The sequence below is a fragment of the Sapajus apella genome, unplaced genomic scaffold, assembly GCF_009761245.1.
Source record: "Sapajus apella isolate SASKATOON/1434 unplaced genomic scaffold, GSC_monkey_1.0 scaffold58, whole genome shotgun sequence".
NCBI classification, from domain to species: domain Eukaryota; kingdom Metazoa; phylum Chordata; class Mammalia; order Primates; family Cebidae; genus Sapajus; species Sapajus apella.
The window spans coordinates 4,341,167-4,362,145 of record NW_022436998.1 but is presented as its reverse complement, the minus strand read 5'-3'; the positions used below and the strand labels follow the sequence as shown (position 1 = coordinate 4,362,145).

Below are 20,979 nucleotides of genomic sequence, written 5' to 3'. Positions count from 1 at the left end.
ATATGTGTGTGTTCTTATGGGGCCACTTGTGAGTTCAGCCTCCCAATCTTGGTTTTCCCGTAAGATCACAGGATTGCCAATTATACATGACGAAGGTAGATGAGAAAATGCCATCTCTCTCTTAATCTGTAAAATGGAGATTATCATTTTATTAGTTCAACTTAACTGTGCAAAGTCGTTTTCTTAGAGAAGGGGAAGTTCGAGAATAGTTTTGATGATTAGAGTAAGGTAGCAAGAGACTATTTTTAATCTATAACAACAACAACAAAAAAAGGCAAAGAAGCTAAGCCTGACCAAAAAAATGACTTAACTAGGCCTTTTTTTACCCAAATATACACTGCAATTAGACAACGATAAGCAATTGTAGTAGTGCTGTAATAAAAATACAGATAAGGCTAATTAAATATTCCAGTTTTTGACAATCTTTTCAAGAGGACAGGAGCCTGGGAGATTGTCCTCAGAAATTATGTGGCAGGTTTACTCTATTATTCTACATATCACAGATTGACCTGTGAAGGGCTGTAGCCTACTTTGTGAATTTTATCTCCCTTTTCCTATTGTTTCTCCCTTTTTAAAGTATTTATGGTATTTGGTCTTTAGCTTGGGTGGAGAATTTGGATTTTTTGTTGGAGCTGGGAGTTTGGTTCATAGAAGGCAACTCCTGTGTATGTGCATTCTCTATAAATAAGCAGAAGAAAACATGTAGAAAAATACCCCACCTCCCTGCTTTATGGTACACCTGTAATGCTTTTACTATAGGTATCCAAGGGGATTTAGCCAGTCACTTTGCAGGGAAGTTTTTCTACAATGTAATGTTTGGCTGGCTAATTTTTTCAGGTTTTAGCTTAAAGGTATTTCATCTGGAAATTGTCCCTGAACCTCTGCTTCACTCCCAAAGTTTGGGTTTACTCTCTCTTTTACATATGCCTGCATAGTCCATTTTACTTCTCCCATCCTATATTTGTCTGGTTTCTTTTTTGTTTTTCTCTTTTTTATTTACCTTTATTTCATCCCATATCCTGACCACTGTGAGAGTAAGGATGATAGCTGCAGGTTCAGTATTGTTCCCTCAGGCCTTGTATGATGTGTATTCAACATAATGTTAAAGCTACTCAACCAATGCATGATAAATATAGCTGCAATATTTATAGGGTACAGGTAATAGGTGAAATACATTTGTATATAATACAAAGTAGGCCATTCAGATTTCTTTGAGTTGTAACATACATTAATAGCTGTATACGTGTTACAAAGCTAATTCATTATACTCATTTTTTTTCACTAGCTGATTTTATATCTAGTAATTTGAAATTTTGAGAACTTAGTTTTATAATTTAAAGTGTTTGGTTTTAATTTGAATATATACTTCTGTATATAAACTTGAGTATAATTCATATATATACATATAAATAATTTGGAAGTATTTTTTTATATCCTGTTTATTCTCTAACGTAGTCTAATCACTAATTGCAATCATTTTTTTGGCTAAATACAGCTAGTCTTGAATCTTTCATTTGGATGTCCCAGTGAGCATAGAAATCTTAAACTAAGTTAATAAGTCTCCAATTAAAAAAAGAATTTCCAAGGCCGGGCGCGGTGGCTCAAGCCTGTAATCCCAGCACTTTGGGAGGCCGAGGCGGGTGGATCACGAGGTCAAGAGATCAAGACCATCCTGGTCAACGTGGTGAAACCCCGTCTCTACTAAAACTACAAAAAATTAGCTGGGCATGGTGGCGCGTGCCTGTAATCCCAGCTACTCAGGAGGCTGAGGCAGGAGAATTGCCTGAACCCAGGAGGCGGAGGTTGCGGGGAGCCGAGAGCGCGCCATTTTGCCCCCCCCTCGGGAAAAAAAAAGAAAAACCCCCTTTCAAAAAAAAAAAAAAAAAAAAAAAAGAATTTCCATTGTTGAGTTGGTTGGAACGTTTTAAAGATACTACATTCTTCTTCAAAAGCTGTTAGGAAATTTTTTTAAGTTGATTTTTCTTTTGATAATCAGTGTATTATTATTGCTTAACTTTAAAATCAATTTTGATTCATAGCTGTTAATTTTGTTTAAATTATGCAGATGTTACTTCAAAAGCTGACAAACCGAAAGTAGATGAAGAAGGTGATGAAAATCAAGATTATCACAGAAGTGACCCACAAATTGCTATCTGTCTAGATTGTTTACGAAATAATGGACAATCGGGGGACAATGTAGTAAAGGTGAGTGAACAAGACTGTGGTATTTTTATGATCAGTTTATAGTAAACCCTTGGTAATTTGTTGACAAATTTTCTAATGCTTCAAAATGTTTCCTTTCAAAGTTTTAATTAACATAATTAAATAAAATGTCATTCTTTGACAATCCTATGCTTACAAATTGTTGCAATTCCCACAACTGAACCGTCCTGGGTCAATGCCACCATCTAGTGGCTAATGCACAGAATCACACCTCTCTTTCTCCACCTCCTTTTATACCTTTGTTGGGAGTTCATATGCATAGTTTCTGTTTTTTAAGCATGGTGACAAACTTAGAGAATTTTATGTCACCATTAATTCTAGCCCTTTTATTAATTATCTTCTAATTTCATCCTTTATTTCTCTATTTTTATTTGCAACTCAACAAGATTTTCATGTCAGGGCTAATGTATTTTGTGAATAATTTAATCAATTCGTTTTGAAGTAAAATTGGAGGTTGTAAAATGCCTCTGAACTTTTAAATTGCTTGAAGGCTGTCTCTCCTCCTACCATCCCACCTTCAAGTAGGGCCTTGTGTCTGTTCTTCTCTTCTTTATACAAAGAACTTTTAAGTCCTAGTTTCCAACTCTGCCATCTTTCTCAAGCTGAAGTATTATATCTCTAAGTATTTTTAAATAGACCAGTTGAGAATTTCACTAACACCAGAAACTTGACTTGTCTAAAGGCAAATTCATTATACTTCCATCTAACTTTAAACATGCCGTTTCAGTTACGACTATTGTCTTTTGGTCAGTCAGATAAGTTCAAAAGCTTGGCATCATCTTTGACCTGTTACTCTTTTCTTTCAACCAGTTACTAAGTCCTGCAAAATTCCCCCCAGTTCGGTGCTGCTCACCCTTATATCTAGATTTTTTTAAGTAGTTATTAAGTGTTTTCTGTACGCCTAATTTTTCTTCTGTTATCCAGGGCTAGGGCCGTTTGCCTGAGTGTATGTAAGACTCAGGGTGAGGGCCATGACCAAGTAAGTATTTTAGGCTCTGTAGGCCATATGGTCTCTGTTGCAGTTTACTCAACTTATTCATTATAGCACTAAAGCAGCACAGTAAATGAGTGGGCATGGTTGTGTTTCAATAAAACATTATTCATAGAAATTAATGGCAAGCCAGATTTGGCCTGAGGACATGGCCATTGTATAGGCCAAAAGTTTGCCACCTTTTGGCCTGTGCAATTAAGTCATAACTCCTTATATTAGCATTCAGTGCCCTTCACTAACAAGCACCTCTCTTAATAAGTTTATCTCCCATCAAACCCATTAGTAAATTCTCCTCTCAAAACAAGTGATTATTCCTTTATGTATGTGTTCATTCTCTTTCTCTCTCCACCCCCCTCCCCCACCCATGTGTGCCTGCGTGTGTGTGTGTGTGTGTGTGTGTGTGTATGTGTGTGTGTGTGTGTGTGTTGGAAACTATATTATCTGATAAAAGATCTGTGTCTAGAATACATAAAAGCTTGTATTATGAATATTTAAGACCTCTAAAACTTTGAACAACCCTTCCTTTGTTCTTTCCTCTTCCACCATCCTATGCTTCTGTCAAGACCCAGAGATTTTTGTTCTTTGTGATGCTTTTCCCAACCTAGTGAATCCCTTCTCTGAAATTCTGTAGTACTTTTATTTATCCCTCAATTAGGGATTGGTTTGTTATCTATTAAGGATGCACCTAAGAGTTCTAGGCACTATCTTATTTTATGTGTGCATTGTCCTTAGTACTAGATTCTAAATCCCTTAGTGACAGAGACACAATGTCTGTATTGCTTTTAGCCTTCTCTGCCATCTCATTCCTCTGCAGTAGGGTGTGATTCTCAAATGTGGTGGGGCAGTAGTTGCATGCATAGTTTATACAGAATACCTACTGCTTTTGTAATACAGAAGTCAAAGTCGAGTGGGATGTCAATAAAAAGAGTAGACTATCTCTGAAAATTCACTTCTTTATAAGTATGAAAATACTGGCAAAAATGTTGGATATCAACTTTTTTAGAGATCTAATATTAATCAAAGGCTTATAAGTGCCTATAGAGCACTTTATCAATAAGATTACTAACTCTTAGTGTAAAGGGTGAGCTGTGTGGCATTTTAACTTGCTTTAATTCCACCCCACACTCAAACTCTGCAGTAGCCTTGAAAATAACAGCCTGCTTTCCCATTGCAGCCTCTCAGGCACCAAAGGGAAAGAACAGAGGTAGAGCTCTTTTAAAGCCTCATTGCCAAAGAATGGTCATTATTTGACCTGTCTGGTTGTTTCCTAGAAGACCCCACTTACAAGCTTGTCAGTATTTGATTTGACTTGGAACTTGCCTCCATGAAAAATCCTTCTCTTTGGGTGGGGGAAAGGGGCATTTGTCAAAAACAATTACAGACAAATGTTTTAACTTTACAGCTGCCTGAGTCATAGATAACATTTGGACCAAACAAGAGACTAGCCAAAAAGCTTAAAAGGGAAAGCTGTGAAGTGGTATGTCCCTAGGAGCTTCAAAAATCTCTGACATATTCCTTGAAATCTAGAGGGCCACATACATACACAGGGTTGTATGCATGTTTGGGAAAGACCTGAGAAGGCCCTAAGCTCTCACCTCTGCCTGACCTTGAGGCACTCTGCACAAGCAGGAAGTGAAGACTAAGGCAGAGTTGTCAACACTTTGGTTGAATGTTGGAGGTATGTCCCCAAACACACACCCAGATCCTTGGCAAAGACTGAGCAACTTAATGGCTCCAGATGTGTAAAGAAATATCTGTTCAATCATTAGCTGACCTCTGGGCAGAAAATTTCATGGCTACCTATGGTAAAGAATACAGACTTCATGGAATTAGTTTAGGACTCAAGAACAGGCAGGAATCTGATTTCCAGCATTGTTAACATTATATCATTTAAAATAGTTGTAACATTATATCATTTAAAATATGATAGATACTAACAAATACAGTGATCTATCAGATTATGGGGGGGATTAATTCCAGGACCCTTCATGGATAACAAAATGTGTGTATCCCATGTTCCTTATATAAAATGGTGTCGTATTGGCATGTAACCTATGCACAGCCTGCTATATACTTTAAATCATCTGTAGATTACTTGTAATACATAGTGCAATGTAAACAGTTGTTAAACTGCATTATTTTTATTGCTGTATTGTTTTTAAAAATATTTTTGATCTGTGGTTGGTTGAATTCACAAATGTAGGACTTCAGTTACAGAGAGCTGATTTTATGACCCATACATAGGAAAAGAAGCAGTCAATAGAAACTGTCCCTGAGGAAGCCCAGACATTGCACTTATTAGGCATAGATTTGAAATCATCTATTTAAATATGTACAAAGAACTAAAACCATGGCCTATCACCTATATGAAAATACAAGAATTATATCACCAAATATAAGATATTAAATATTTTTTTAATATTCTGGAGTTGTATAGCAACTGAAATGAAAATTTCATGGGTGAGGCTCACAGCACACTTGAGCCAAAGAAAAAGAACCTATAAAATTGAAGTTTAATGAATAGAGATTATTCAGTCTGAGAAACGGAAAGAAAATAGAGTGAAGAAAAATGAGCAGGTCCTTAGAGACCTGTAGACACCATCAAGCTTACCAGCATACCCATAATGGAAGTTCCAGAAAGAGAGGAAATGGAGAAAAAAGGACAGAAAGTGTATTTGAAGAAATAATGGCCCCCAAAAAACAACTGAATTTGATGAAAAATATTAAACATCTGAGAAGCTTAAAAAACTCCATGTATGATAAATTCAAAGAAATTCATACTAGGCACATCATAATCAAATTATTGAAAGGCAAAGATAGAATCTTGAAAACAACAATATAAAGGTGACTCACACACAAAGGACCCCCAGTAGGGTTAGTAGCCAGTTTCTCACCAAAAGCTGTGGAGGCTAGAAGGCAATAGGATAATATATGCAGAGTGCTCAAAGACAATGGGCAACCAGTAAATCTATATTCATCAAAAATCTATAGCCTTCCAAGAGGAAGGAGAAATTAAGATATTCCCATGACCTTGGGATTTAGCAGTGGATTCTTAGAAATGACACCAAAAGCATAAGCAGCAAAAGAAAAAAAAAAAACAGATAAATTGGACTTCATTAAATTGTAAAACTCTTGTATATCAAAGGACACTTAAGAAAGTGAAAAAACTTATAGAGTGGGAAAAAATATTTGCAAATAATGTCTGATAAGCCTTTAATATACAGATATATGAAGAACTCTTATAAATCAATAAAAAGATGGCCCAATTTGAAAAAAAACGGCTAAAGATTTGAATAGACATTCCTCTAAAGAAGTTATAAAAATGACCAGTAAGCACAGGAAATGTTGCTAAACATCACTAGTCTAGGGCTCTGCAAATCAAAACCACAATGAGATATCATTTCATACCTACTAGGATGGCCAGAATTTTTTTAAGGAAAATAATAAATGTTAGAGAATGTAGACAAATTGAACCCTCATACATTCCTAGTGGGAAGGTGAAAGTGCAGCTACTGTGGAAAACAGTTTAGCAGTTTCTCAAAGAGTTGACCTGGTGATTCCACTTCTAAGTATATGATCATACACAGTAGTTCCCCCTTATCTGTGGGGCATATGTTACAAGACCCCCAGTGGATGCTGCAACCACAGATAGTACCAGATAACCCTGTATATACTGGTGTTTTGATTTGATAACTGAGATAGCTAAGTGACTAATGGACAGGTAGCCTATACAGCATGAATATGCTGGAAAAAGGGAAGATTCCACTCCAGGCAGGATGGAGTAGGATGATGCAAGATTTTACCATGCTACTCAGAATTGTATGCCCCTTAAAACTTAGGAATTATTTTTAGAATTTTATATTTTGAATTTTTATACAGTGAAATATTGACTGAGTAAGTGAAATCAAGGAAAATGGAATTGCAGTTAAGGAGGGACTACTACTGTATAAAAGAATTGAAAACATGTTCACACAAAATCTTGTATGTGTATATTCATAATAGCATTATTCATAATAGCCACAAAGTAAAAACAACCTAAATGTCTGTCAACTGATGAATGGAAAAACAAAATGAAACAAAATGTGATACTGTTCAGTCATAAACTTCAATAGAGGACTGATACATGCTAAACATGCTACAACATGGATGAACCTTGAAAACTTTATGTTAAGTGAAAGAAGCGAAACATAAAAGGTCACATATTATGTGGTTCCATTTATATGAAATGTCCAGACAAGGATAAAAACAAAGTAGATTAGCAGTTGTCAGGGCCTGGAAGGTTGGGAAGTGACTCCTGATGAATTTGGGGTTACTTGGAGAGATGATGAAAATATTTTGAAATTAGATCATGGTAATGGTTGCACAACTTTGTGAATAGTTTAAAAACTATTAACTATTAATCTCTGAAAGATATACCAACATCATTTCTGGAGATTCTTCCTGATTTCTTGGCAAATGAAAAAACATACGTATTAAACCTTCCAGTACAGGTTTCAGATTCCTTATCCAAAATGGTTGGGACCAGAATCTTTTTGGATTTTGGAATATTTGCATTGTGTATACTTACAGTTGAACCTCCCAAATCTGAAATGAGTGTGTGTCATGTCAGCCGTCATTTTCAGATTTGGGGGCATTTCAGATTTTGGATTGTTTTTGTTTTTGTTTTTGTTTTGAGTACTGAGTTTTTAGTTGTAAACTTAAGATCTCCTCCTTAACTTTACATATACATAGATAACAGGGTGGTCATGAAAAGCACTTTAACATCACGGCAGATGTTAAGTTCTGAGGTTCTGTTTTCAACTGCTCTACATACAAAATGCCCTACAAGCAAAGAAAGGCTTAAATAAATAGATGGGGAGGAACATGACCTACACCCGTATATTCTCTGACTTAACTGGGGCTTGTAAAAATGTGCTGATTCTTTTTAAGCATTTGGGGCAAAAAGAAAATGGACGGGAAACATTGGGCTTCTTGAGAAGGTGTGAACAGATAACAGAGAAGATAGACTTGTACATTTATCCCTTTGGTTTCATGCTGTCTAGCATATTGGTCTTCACATCTGAAATGGGTAGAGTATGTGTTGCTTTAGATGTGGCTTTTAACTTCTGTTTTCTTTTAATGGATAGTTTATCATCTGTGTTGTGACCAAGTATTATTTGTTAATTTATTTCTGTCGGTCTTTGTCAGGAAATATGTTTTGTTAGGAAAACATTTGCTAGGAAATAAACATTGACTGAATAGTTCTTCTTTTGACTTAGTGAATTTAAGAACACTAAGTTGTTGTTCCAGATGCTGACCTAATTTCCTATGCATATGAATAGGAGTAATATCTTTAAGAGATTCTCTTGTTGCTTTGTGTGTTAGTATTCCAGTAACTTTTGAGGTTGTGGTATGTAATTTTGTTTCACATATTGGTTCATGTTTATTATGACTACAACCTCATTTTGCTTCATTTTCAGCTTGAGTATACCTTCCAGATTGGTTTTTATATTTTAGTGATATTCAGGCTTAAAGAGTGAATTAGTAGTGCTGCACATTTTACAGATGAGACACATCAAGGCACATAGAAGTTTGTTTTTCCAGTAAAGTACTGGCACAGCCTATCAGACACTGACTCAACGTGATTCTCCCCAACACAAGGTCCACACTATGCAACTTCTAATTGGACATGCTGTGGCCTAACCAGCCTCTCTCTGTTGAACCCTCTGGCTCCTCAGAGTCCCATTTGAAATCGCTGCTCTTTCTAAAATTATTTAAAAGCTGTGATACCATGTTTTAGAAAATGTCCCTGATGTCTCAGAAGTTATATTTTATAATAAAATATTTTTATGCTTCTTGTGACCTTTTGGCTTTTTTCTTTTTAATTTAAACTCGTGTTTTCTTTACTAAAATATCTAGAGGTAAGCAGATTGCCTATTTGCCAGGATTTTCCTAGTACACATGATAATACATTCTTAAAGAATGTCATGTAAATATCCAAGAATTAGGAAGATTTTTACTTGCAAGTACTAAAAAACTGTAAATTAAAATGTTTCGCAATATATTTGAAAAATATTCAAAATCATAGTGGAAATGGTAGCTATGGTTTCACCAAAAGCAAGATAGAACATTTTAACTAGTAATCTTTATTTCCTTTAGGGTTTAATGAAGAAATTCATTCGATGTTCTACACGGGTAACTGTTGGAACTATTAAAAAATTTCTAAGTTTAAAACTAAAACTTCCAAGTTCTTATGAGGTAAGTTAAATAATATCTAACCTTGATCATTTCAATAATTAAAGTATTTGAAGTGAAATTCTAACAAAAGTGAAAACTGAGAATATATTCAAATTAAATTTGTGGAAACTTTGGTTATTTTCATGTTAAAAAATTTCAGAATGTATTATTCTACTTAGGTAATATGTATTTTCTAATTGAGCATATCCTGAATAAACTATGATACTAATACATTTAATGTTTTATAATTAGAGGAGATATTTAAAGAACTTTAAGTAGTCCCAAAATAAATATACTAGCTAAATGTATTCATGCCTTAGGGTGTGTCATTTTTTATCTGAGATCTTTGAGATCAATTATTACCAATTCTTTATAGATTTCTACAGAATGTAAAACATTGTATTTTTATCCCAAGAAATTTCATAACTAATCACAGTTCCATGAAATGCAGACGTGGTTTTAACACTAGATAAAACCAACATATTATATCTGCATAAATGTAATTTACCAGTTTATTTACAGAAGAGGTAAATTGCCCTGATATTAATCACAACATAGCTTTTCATCTGTTCCATGTTTAGAGAATGTTTTTAATCCTACATTTATGACTAAAACATTGTAAGGAAATAGGGCTATAATTTCTCACCTGCCTAAATGGTGATCTTACAATTCATTAATTTCCCCTTCTTCCCTTCTGAGTTCTGATACTAGCATCTAGAAAATTAAAGACCAGGCAGGGCTTATGCCTGTAATCCCAGTACTTGGGGAGGCCGAGGTGGGTGGATCACCTGAGGTCAGGAGTTTGAGACCAACCTGGCCAACATGGTGAAACCCCGTGTCTACTAAAGCTACAAAAATTACCTGGGTGTGGTGGCGGGTGCCTATAATTCCAGCTGTTCAGGAGGCCGAGGCAAGAATCACTTGAATCTGAGAGGCGGAGGTTGCAATGAACCAAGATTGCACCACTGCACTCCAGCCTGGGCGATAGAGTGAACACTCCATCTCAAAAAAAAAGAAAATTAAAGACCAGGACTAGTTTCCTATGTAAACAAGGACATCAGGCAGCATAGTATTTCTGGCCTATCTGCAGTAATATGAATATCATAAACAGTCATAGGAGGAACAAAATGTGACAGACCTTGACAGTTATTATGTCCATGTTTTGTGGAAGCCTCTGATTCTGAGCTTATTTGAAAGTTTCTCTCAAGTGACTAGTCTGTGGGTTAAAATTGTTATTATGGAGAATTTCCCCAACCTAGAAAGGCAGGCCAACATTCAAATCCAGGAAATACAGAGAATACCACAAAGATATTCCTCAAGAAGAGCAACCCCAAGGCACATAATCATCAGATTCAGCAGGGTTGAAATGAAGGAAAAAATGCTAAGGGCAGCCAGAGAGGCCGGGTTACCCACAAAAGGAAGCCCATCAGACTCAGTGGATCTCTCAGTAGAAACCCTACAGCCAGAAGAGAATGGGGGCTAATATTCAATACCCTTAAAGAAAAGAACTTTCAACCCAGAATTTCATATCTAGCCAAACTAAGCTTCATGAGTGAAGGAGAAAGAAAATCCTTTATGGACAAGCAACTGCTGAGAGATTTCATCACCACCAGACCTGCCTTACAAGAGCTCCTGAAGGAAGCACTAAATATGGAAAGGAACAACCAGTACCAGCCACTGCAAAAATGTACCAAATCGTAAAGACCAACAACCCAATGAAGAAACTGCATCAACTTATTGGCAAAACAACAAGCTAGTATCAAAATGGCAGGATAAAATTCACACATAACAATATTAACCTTAAATGTAAACAGGCTAAATGCCCCAATCAAAAGATACAGACTGGCAAATTGGATAGAGTGTCAAGACCCATTGGTGTGCTGTATTCAGGAGACCCATCTCATGTGCAAAGACACACATAGACTCAAAATAAAGGGATGGAAGAAGATTTACCAAGCAAATGGAGAGCAAAAAAAGCAGGGGTTGCAATCCTAGTCTATGATAAAACGGACTTTAAACCAACAAAGAACAAAAGAGACAAGGGCATTACATAATGGTAAAGGGATCAATGCAACAAGAAGAGCTAACTATCCTAAACATACATGCATCCAATACAACAGCACCCAGATACATAAAGCAAGTTCTTAATGATCTACAAAGAGACTTAGACTCCCACACAATAATAGTGGGATACTTTAACACTCCACTGTCAATATTAGACAGGACTTGATTTCCAGGACTTGAACTCAGATCTGGACCAAGCACACCAGTAGACATCTACAGAACTCTCCACCCCAATTCCACAGAATATACATTCTTCTCAGCACCACATCGGACTTAGTCTAAAATTGACCACATAATTGGAAGTAAATTACTCCTCAGCAAATGCAAAACATCAGAAATCATAACAAACAGTCTTAGACCACAGTGCAATCAAATTAGACCTCAGGATTAAGAAACTCACTCAAAACCACACAACTGCGTGAAAACTTAACAACATGCTCCTGAATGACTACTGGATAAATAAAGAAATGAAGGCAGAAATAAAGATGTTCTTCAAAACCAATGAGAACAAAGACACAATGTACCAGAATGTCTGGGACATATTTAAAGCAGTGTCTAGAGGGAAATGTATAGTACTAAATACCCACATGAGAAGTGAGGAAAGATCTAAAATCAATACCCTAACGTCACGATTAAAAGAGCTAAAGAAGCAAGATCAAACAAATTCAAAAGCTAGCAGAGGACCAGAAATTGCTAAGATCAGAGCAGAACTAAAAAAGATAGAGACACAAAAAACCCTTCAAAGAATCAGTGAATCCAGCAGCTGGTTTTTTGAAAAGATCAACAAAATAGACCGCTAGCCAGACCAATAACAAAGAAAAGAGAAGAAGAGAATAGATGCAATAAAAAATGATAAAGGAGATATCACCACCAATTCCACAGAAATATAAACTTCCATCAGAGATTACTACAAACAACTTTATGCACATAAACCAGTAAATCTAGAAGAAATGGATAAATTCCTGGACACTTACACCCTTCCAAGACTAAACCAGGAAGAAGTTGAATCCCTGAATAGACTAATAACAAGGTTTGAAGTTGAGGCAGCAATTAATAGCCTACCAACCAAAAAAAGTCCAGGACCAGATGGGTTCACAGCCGATTTCTACCAGACATACAAAGAGGAGTTGGTACCATTCCTTCTGAAACTATTCCAAACAATACAAAAAGAGGGAATCCTCCCTAACTTATTTTATGAGACCAACATCGTCCTGATGCCAAAACCCGACAGAGACACAACTAAAAAAGAAAATTTCAGGCCAATATCCATGATGAACATCGATGCAAAAATCTTCAATAAAATACTGGCAAACTGAATGCAACAGTACATCAAAAAGCTTATCCATCATGATCAGGTAGGCGTCAACCTGGGGATGCAAGGCTGGTTCAACATATACAAATCTATAAACATAATCCATCACATAAACAGAACCAAAGACAAAAACCACATGATTATCTCAATAGATGCAGACAAAGCCTGCAACAAAATTCAACAGCCCTTTATGCTAAAAACTCTCAATAAACTAGTTATCAGTGGAATGTATCTCAAAATAATAAAAGCTATTTACCGCAAGCCCACAGCCAATATCATACTGAATGGCCAAAAACTGGAAGCATTCTCTTTGAAAACTGGCACTAGACAAGGATGCCCTCTCTCCCACCATTTCTATTCAACATAGTATTGGAAGTTCTAGCCAGAGCAATTAGACAAGAAAAAGAAATAAAGGGTATTCATTTAGGAAAACAGGAAGTCAAATTGTCTCTATTTGCAGACAACATGATTGTATATTTATAAGACCCCATCGTCTCAGCCCAGAAATCTCCTTAAACTGATAAGCAACTTCAGCAAAGTCTCAGGATACAAAATCAATGTGCAAAAATTACAAGCACCCTATACACCAATAACAGCCAAAACGTGAGTCAACTCCCATTCACGATTGCTGCAAAGAGAATAAAATACCTGAGAATACAACTAACAAATGATGTGAAGGACCTCTTCAAGGAGAACTACAAACCACTGCTCAAGGAAACAAGAGAGGACACAAACAAATGGAAAAACATTCTATGCTCATGGTTAAGAAGAATCAGTATCATGAAAATGGCCATACTGCCCAAAGTAATTTATAGATTCAATGCTATCCCCATCAAGCTACCATTGGCTTTCTTCACAGAACTGGAAAAAAACACCTTTAACCTCATATGGAACCAAAAAAGAACCTGCATAGCCAAGACAATCCTAAGCAAAAAGAACAAAGCTGGAGTCATAACACTACCTGACTTCAAACTACACTACAAGGCTGCAGTAATCAAAAGAGCATGGTACTAGTACCAAAACAGAGATATAGACCAATGGAACAGGACAGAGGCCTTGGAATTAACTCTGCACATCTACAACCATCTGATCTTTGACAAACCTGACAAAAACAAGCAATGGGGAAGGATTTCCTATTTAATAAATGGTATTGGGAAAAACTAGCCATGTGCAGAAAGCTAAAACTGGACCCCTTCCTTAGATGTTGTACAAAAATTAACTCCAGTGGATTAAAAGATATAAATGTAAGACCTAAAATCATAAAAACCATAGCAGAAAACCTAGGCCGTGTCATTCAGGACATAGGTATAGGCAAGGACTTCACGACTAAAACACCAAAAGCAATGGCAATAAAAGCCAAAATAGATAAATGGGATCTAATTAAACTTAAGCTGAGCTTCTGCACAGCAAAAGAAACAGTCGTTACAGTGAACTGGCAACCAATGGAATGGGAAAAATTTTTTGCAATCTACCCATTTGACAAAGGGCGAATATCCAGAATCTACAAAGAACTTAAATTTACAAGAAAAATACAACCCCATCAAAAAGTGGGCAAAGGATATGAACAGACACTTTTTAAAAGAAGACATTTATGAGGCCAACAAACATATGAAAAAATGCTCATCATCACTGATCATTAGAGAAATGCAAATCCAAACCACATTGAGATACTATGTCATACCAGTTAGAATGGCAATCATTTAAAAATCTGGAGACAGCAGATGCTGGAGAGGATGTGGAGAAATAGGAACGCTTTTACACTGTTGGTGGGAATGTAAATTAGTTCAACCATTGTGGAAAACAGTGTGGTGATTCCTCAAGGATCTAGAAATAGAAATACCATTTGACCCAGCAATCCCATTACTGGGTATATACCCAAAAGATTATAAATCATTCTATTATAAAGACACATGCACATGTATGTTCATTGCAGCACTGTTGACAATAGCAAAGACTTGGAACCAACCCAAATGCCCATCAGTGATAGACTGGTTAAAGAAAATATGGCACATATACACCATGGAATACTATGCAGTCATAAAAAAGGATGGGTTCATGTTCTTTGCAGGGACATGGATGAAGCTGGAAACCATCATTCTCAGCAAACTGACACAAGAACAGAAAACCAAACACCGCATGTTCTCACTTATAAGTGGGTGTTGAACAATGAGATCACATGGATACAGGGTGGGAACATCACACACTGGGGTCTGTTTGGGGGTGGGGGGCCAAGGGAAGGATAGCAGGGGGTGGAGAGATTGGAGAGGGATAACATTAGGAGAAATACCTAATGTAGGTGATGGAGGGGAAGATGGATGCAGCAAATCACCATGGCGTGTGTATACCTATGTAACAATCCTGCACGATCTGCACATGTACCCCAGAACTTAAAGTATAATAATAACAATTGTTGTTATGGTTCTACAAATATTTTTTCAAATTCTAGAGACATCAACTTTTGTATTAGGAAAAAAATATGGAAGTATCAAAGCCCAATGTACTTGATAAAAATAAATGATGCTAATAATGTATAGATATGACTAAGTGAAAAATAGACAATAAAATTGTTTTTATTATTTGGTTTTATACTTTATTTTCTTCATCCAAAATACCATGTACAGTTTTATTTCCTTTTAAGTCTGATTCATTGAGTCAACATTTTCTAATTTTTAGAAAGCTGTTATTACTAAGAGAACTATTACTCTTGTATAGTCTTACCTCTGGCATGTACATATTTCTCTATAAAAGATGGCAGAGGGAGAGATTCAGTACACTGACATCTCCTTATCTATCCCAGTGCAAAGGAGTTTTCCTATAACTTTTATGAATCTTTTTCAGTTCCCCCCTTATTTTGCTGCCTAGCATGCAGGGGGATGATTTAATGAAATACCTGACAGTGGAAGCTTTTGTAACAGCATTGATAACTGGGGCAAGATAGTTTAGTTGCTAAATGACACTAATAGATGCAGTATACCTGATTAGCAGTTGCATCCTAAGTAAGTCCCTTCATTTTTCTTATGAATTTATTTATAAACAAGATGAAAATGAAATGACTCCTTTATTCTTTTAAGAGTTAATAAAATGATGCCTGAAAAACATTTTGGGATCCACGTTAAGTCATCATAAATCATCAAAAAATCAGCAATTTTGCTTCATGTGTCTAATACAATTAACTGAAACTATACTCATCTTAAAGTTCAAAACTGTAGTCTCCAGCCAGATGAAGAATTATTTAAACCTCATTCTTCTTCCCCTCCCACACCTCAAATGAAATCTTTCCAGCTTGTTTTTAATAGCTAGATAGCTAAAATGTTGTTTTATTTATAGGGATTGATGATAAACATTTGCTTGATTATGCTTTGTTGAATTAGTGAAATATAGCCACAGTTCCTATACCCTTCTTAAAGATTTAGGGGTTGTTCCCTTCCTGCAACTTGGAGCAAAAGTTAACGCTGATAAGTACAACACTTTTTCGAAGCTTTGTGCAAAGTGAGAAGAGGATCCTGTAAGTATTGTGCAAATTACCAACCAGGCAAACCAGAGAAGCCAGACAGCCCTAAGAGACACAGACCTGTGGCGTAGTCCTAACTTTTATATCAAATTAGCTATTGGTAATTACTGAAAATTCTCATATACCTTTAAAGCCCCATAAATCACTGTATCCACATTCATTCATTTCCTTCTTCAAGCCCAAACTAATAAGAAGAAAGTAACCTCTTCAAATCTTGGGAAGGTGAAAGAATTCTGAGAGAGGAATTGAGAAGTCAAAGGAGCTGAGAGGAACTGTGAGGTTTCTGTAGGTTCTTGTTCAAAAAGGGGCAGCCACAGAAATATGCCTTAAACTTCTAAGAGACATGACAGAGATTTGGACTAAGAAAGTTACATTGCATTTGTAAATTATGTGTATGGACTTGAGATACAAGTATGTGAGACAAGATAAACAGTGCTGTGTGTTACTTATATCCAAATTGTTAACACTTTAGGAGAAGAATAAATGCTTTCTGTTTAAAATAATGGTAAATGCTTTTGTTATAACTATTTGAATATTTTTTGAAATTTCAAAAACTGTGCAAAATACTTCTGAATTCAACATTATGTTAATAGATCTATAATTATTCTTTTTAAAGCTGGATGTGCTGTGCAATGGTGAAATTATGGGGAAGGATCATACTATGGAATTCATCTACATGACAAGATGGCGACTAAGAGGCGAAAACGTAAATTGCTTTTATATTTACTATGTGTATATTTAGTTATATACCATTATGTTACTCAAATTTTTAACAATATTAGGAACTAAAAAAGATAAACTAGCTTGGGAGAGAGAATAAACTGATTCCTCTTGTTACTATTTCTCCTAGCACTCTGGAAATTGGTCCCATGTGTAAAATCAAGGTCTGTGGTAAATGTGGTTTTATCAGATTTAAAGTGAGATTAAAACCCCATCTAAATTATGTTCAGGACTTTACTAACCAAGACAGAGAAGATAACATATTTTTTTAAACCCAATAAATTATTGGAACACTTATGTATATGGAATGGTAGGGAGGGAAACTAAGTTCTGCCCTGACTAATATGATTAATGGTTGATAAGAAAGTTTATTTTTGGTTGTGGTAGAGGGGACAGATAGGGTAGAATCTAAATAATCTTCTTTCAGGTACCTCCTTTTCATTGAAAATATAAACTCAGACTTAAGGGTAAGTGAGTTTGCTGTGCTTTCTGATGCCAGAATTAGATTATTGTGCCTTAGGCTCTTAAGCAGTATGGGAGAAACAATTCAAAGGAGAAAACTGAAGAAAACCCAAAAGACAAATTTTGTATTTTGAACAATATCTTTGATTCTGGTTTGTAGGACTGATATATGAGACTGAGATATGAGACTAAGGAATACAATAGTAACTTAGGTTCTACTAAGTTCTACAGCAGTAACTATAACTTAGGTTCAAGCATGGGATATTAGGGAAATTTGAGGTACCTAGGGATTGTAGGACTGTCATATGAGACTAAGGAATATAGTAGTAATGCTATCAGAAATAACCTTCATAATCTGAGTGCATAAATAAACATGAATTAAGATTGACTAGAAGTTTGGACCAGATAACTTTTAAGATTATCTTTTGGAATTCTAAAATTATCTTCTGTGGTATTTGTGATACAATATGTCATACTCTTAAACCGTAATTTATTCTGTAAACTAGATTTATTACATTTTCTGAAATGTAAATGAAAATGTAAATTCTAAAAAATAACACACATTAAGAAATTTAACCTCACACAAGAATAAGTAATATAGAATCCAGATATAATGAGGGTTGCCATGTTACAGTATTTCAAAACATATTTATATTGAATGTAAACATCTCTGGAATTGTTACAAAACAAGCTGCAAAAACTCGTTGTCTTATGGGTAAGATACTTGGCTCTTTTGCAGAAGAAATGTCTCTATATGATATAATAATAAGTGAAGCACCTAAATGTGTAAATCAGAAGGTTTTTTTCCTACTTGAGACATAGGAAAAACCCCAGGTAAAGCCTTTCTTATGAGACTGAATGCTTTCACTAATAGCGGAAAGCAAGAAGGAAAAAATACATTCTAATACCGCCACCAAATAGCATGTGCCCTTGAAGAACTCACCAAACATCTATGTGGTTCACGTTTTTAAAAATCTAACTACCTTTGTATTTGGTAAATTACAACCTGCCTTTCTGTGACATTTTATAATGTTTTAAATGACTGTACATGTGTCAGTCGCCCTCAATTAATCCCTACAACCAAGATGTTCCAGGTACCAGGTACAGATTGCACAGGTAGTAAATTCTTTTTTACCGAACACAGTTGAGGAATGGATATTATGATATTACACATTATACTGTATTAAATGTAACTTCAGCTTTCTTTGATAGTTTAGCAAGCATTGCAGTGTGTTTTAGTGCTTGAAATCATGTTGATGAATAGACTTGTCTTAAGGTTAAAGAGATATAAATGGACATCCACTGCATGACCTCTATGAGTGCTCACTTGTTCTTTACAAGATCTCTTCCCAAAGTTCCTCCAGCTGCCATTATTTTAATGTCAAAGTATGAAAGAGCTAATTTATAGACATTTTTTATTAAGAGACTATGATTTAAATCAGTCCTTAATGAATTACATTTCTGATTACGTATTTGTGAATAGTTTAAATGTTTTGGTTTTATAAGGCCTATTTTAGTAAAAGTTCAAAAGTGGTTCAATAGCTATGGTTTATCATTCAGGTGGAAACTAAACCAATAAACAGAAAAATTACTACCTTTTACATTTAGTGCAACAGCAAAGCAATATATTAGCCCATTTCGTTTGTTGGTGTAACAAACCTGTTTTTTGGTTACTCTCCTCCAAACCTGTTTCACCTCAGTCATCACAACCTCAATAATTCTAAGGTTGGTAGCTCCATTTTTCCAGTTGCTCAGACCAAAATCCCTGAAGTCAGCCCTGTCTGCCTTTTTCTTTCAACCATCCTTAGCAAATTCTGTAACCTTTACCATCAAAATATACATTCAGAATCCAGCTATGTGTCACTTACCTCCACTTCTCTACTAGTCCAACCCACCATAGCCAATCTCCTGGCAAGGCCATGCCACCACGCTTGCCCAACCTCTGTCTTCACCTCATACAGCAGCCAGAGTGATCCTCTTAAAACAGGTTAGAACATGCCCACTCCATTCTCCGATTCCTTTAATAATGTTTAATTTAGGAAAAATCAGAGCCTTTCTAGAGACCTACATATGTGACCACCATATAATCTCCCTAGATACTCTCACACCTCATTGTTTACTTTGCCTGCCTGGCCTCACAGCACTGCAGCCACACTGGCCTGTTTCCTCAGCCACACCTGGCTTGCCCTCACCTCCCACGGTATCCACCTAACTGGTTTCCTTTACCCCCTTCACTTAAGTAACTTTGCTTCTATGTCACATTCTCAGTGAGGCCTCTGACCTCATCTAAAATTACAACCCCCTCTACCGATGGTATTCTTACTCCCTTTTCATGCCTTATTGTTTTCCATAGTATTTCTTGCCACCTCTGACATATTATGCCTCCTATTTATATGTTTATTGTTTGTCCCCAAGTAAAATATAATCTGAGGACAGGGATTTTTGTTTGTTCACTGCTAAATCTCCAGCACCTAGAGCCGTGCCCAGCATATATACTCAATCAGTACTTGTTCAAAGAGTAAATTGAATGAAAATGTTATCTTTTATAAAGTAATGGTTATGTAAAATATATCCTGAAAATAATATTTATTTAAATCTCAGCTTTCTATTTGTTTCTGTTAAATAAATTTTAAATTTTTATTCAGCTTCCAATTACAAATTATTATAATATTAACAGATGAATTCTGACAGTTGAGTAACGTGGACAAATGCAGTAGTATCACTAAAACAATCATTTCTTGATTAAGCTCCTATAGCATATTGTTGTGATCACATCCCTTCTCATTTCATCATCCACTGCCAGCAAGATGCCAGGATGTCTGAAGAGCTCTTACTAGTCTACTTACCAGCTAACTAGCTCTGCCTTAGATTGGAGTCCACTTATTTCCTAAACTAATGACCACCATGTGGTTCTTTTACTTGTTTCTATTACTTTTTGGTATTAAAAATTTTAATCTATCTGAGATTAATTTAGTTCTACAAAAACACAAGGTTAAGATTCTCATTTATTTCAAATTATTTTTAAATAAGAAATACAATGTATTGAATAATCCATATTTAACCTTATTGTTTTGAGATGTCACTATGTCCATGTGTGTGTGTGTGTGTGTGTGTGTGTGTGTGTGTGTGTGTGTGTGTATCTATATGTTCCTAGACATTGTTTTGTTCTTGTGAGCAGGTCTTATTCTGAACCAGCATTACACATTATCTAGCTTTTATAAAGAGCTGACCACCCCTGTCTAAAACCCTCCAGTTGTCTACTTTCTTTGGGATAAATTTGGATGAAGTTTAAACATGTTTTATAGGGCAAGTAGTTGGGCCTTCTAGATTGCTTTATAATGTGTATTATTAGGACCTGTTAGGGCAAAATCCTCAATTATTCTTTTGAAATTGTATTGGCTAATTTTACCCATTTATTCTTCAAGATGAGCTTTAGAATGGGATTGTGACTGGCACTGGATTATTTCTAAGTTGATTTGG

At 35.7% G+C, this 20,979-nt stretch overlaps 1 protein-coding gene and 1 long non-coding RNA gene across 6 annotated transcripts in view; one reads left to right on the top strand and one right to left on the bottom strand.

Moving 5' to 3' along the window:
* Positions 1 to 20,979, top strand: part of PCGF5 (polycomb group ring finger 5) — a 117,716-nt gene that overhangs the window by 84,236 nt on the left and 12,501 nt on the right. For all 5 annotated transcript variants that reach the window (XM_032245561.1, XM_032245557.1, XM_032245560.1 and 2 more), the window contains 3 exons: positions 2,066 to 2,205; positions 9,353 to 9,451; positions 16,934 to 17,023. In XM_032245561.1, coding sequence (XP_032101452.1) covers positions 2,066 to 2,205; positions 9,353 to 9,451; positions 16,934 to 17,023 — 329 coding nt within the window. The remainder of the gene's footprint in view (positions 1 to 2,065; positions 2,206 to 9,352; positions 9,452 to 16,933; positions 17,024 to 20,979) is intronic.
* On the bottom strand, positions 2,630 to 20,391 carry LOC116528333. Its single transcript, XR_004258988.1, has 3 exons — positions 20,380 to 20,391; positions 20,346 to 20,348; positions 2,630 to 2,718 (listed from the first exon to the last, which is right to left on the bottom strand). It is a non-coding gene; the product is annotated as an uncharacterized LOC116528333 (long non-coding RNA).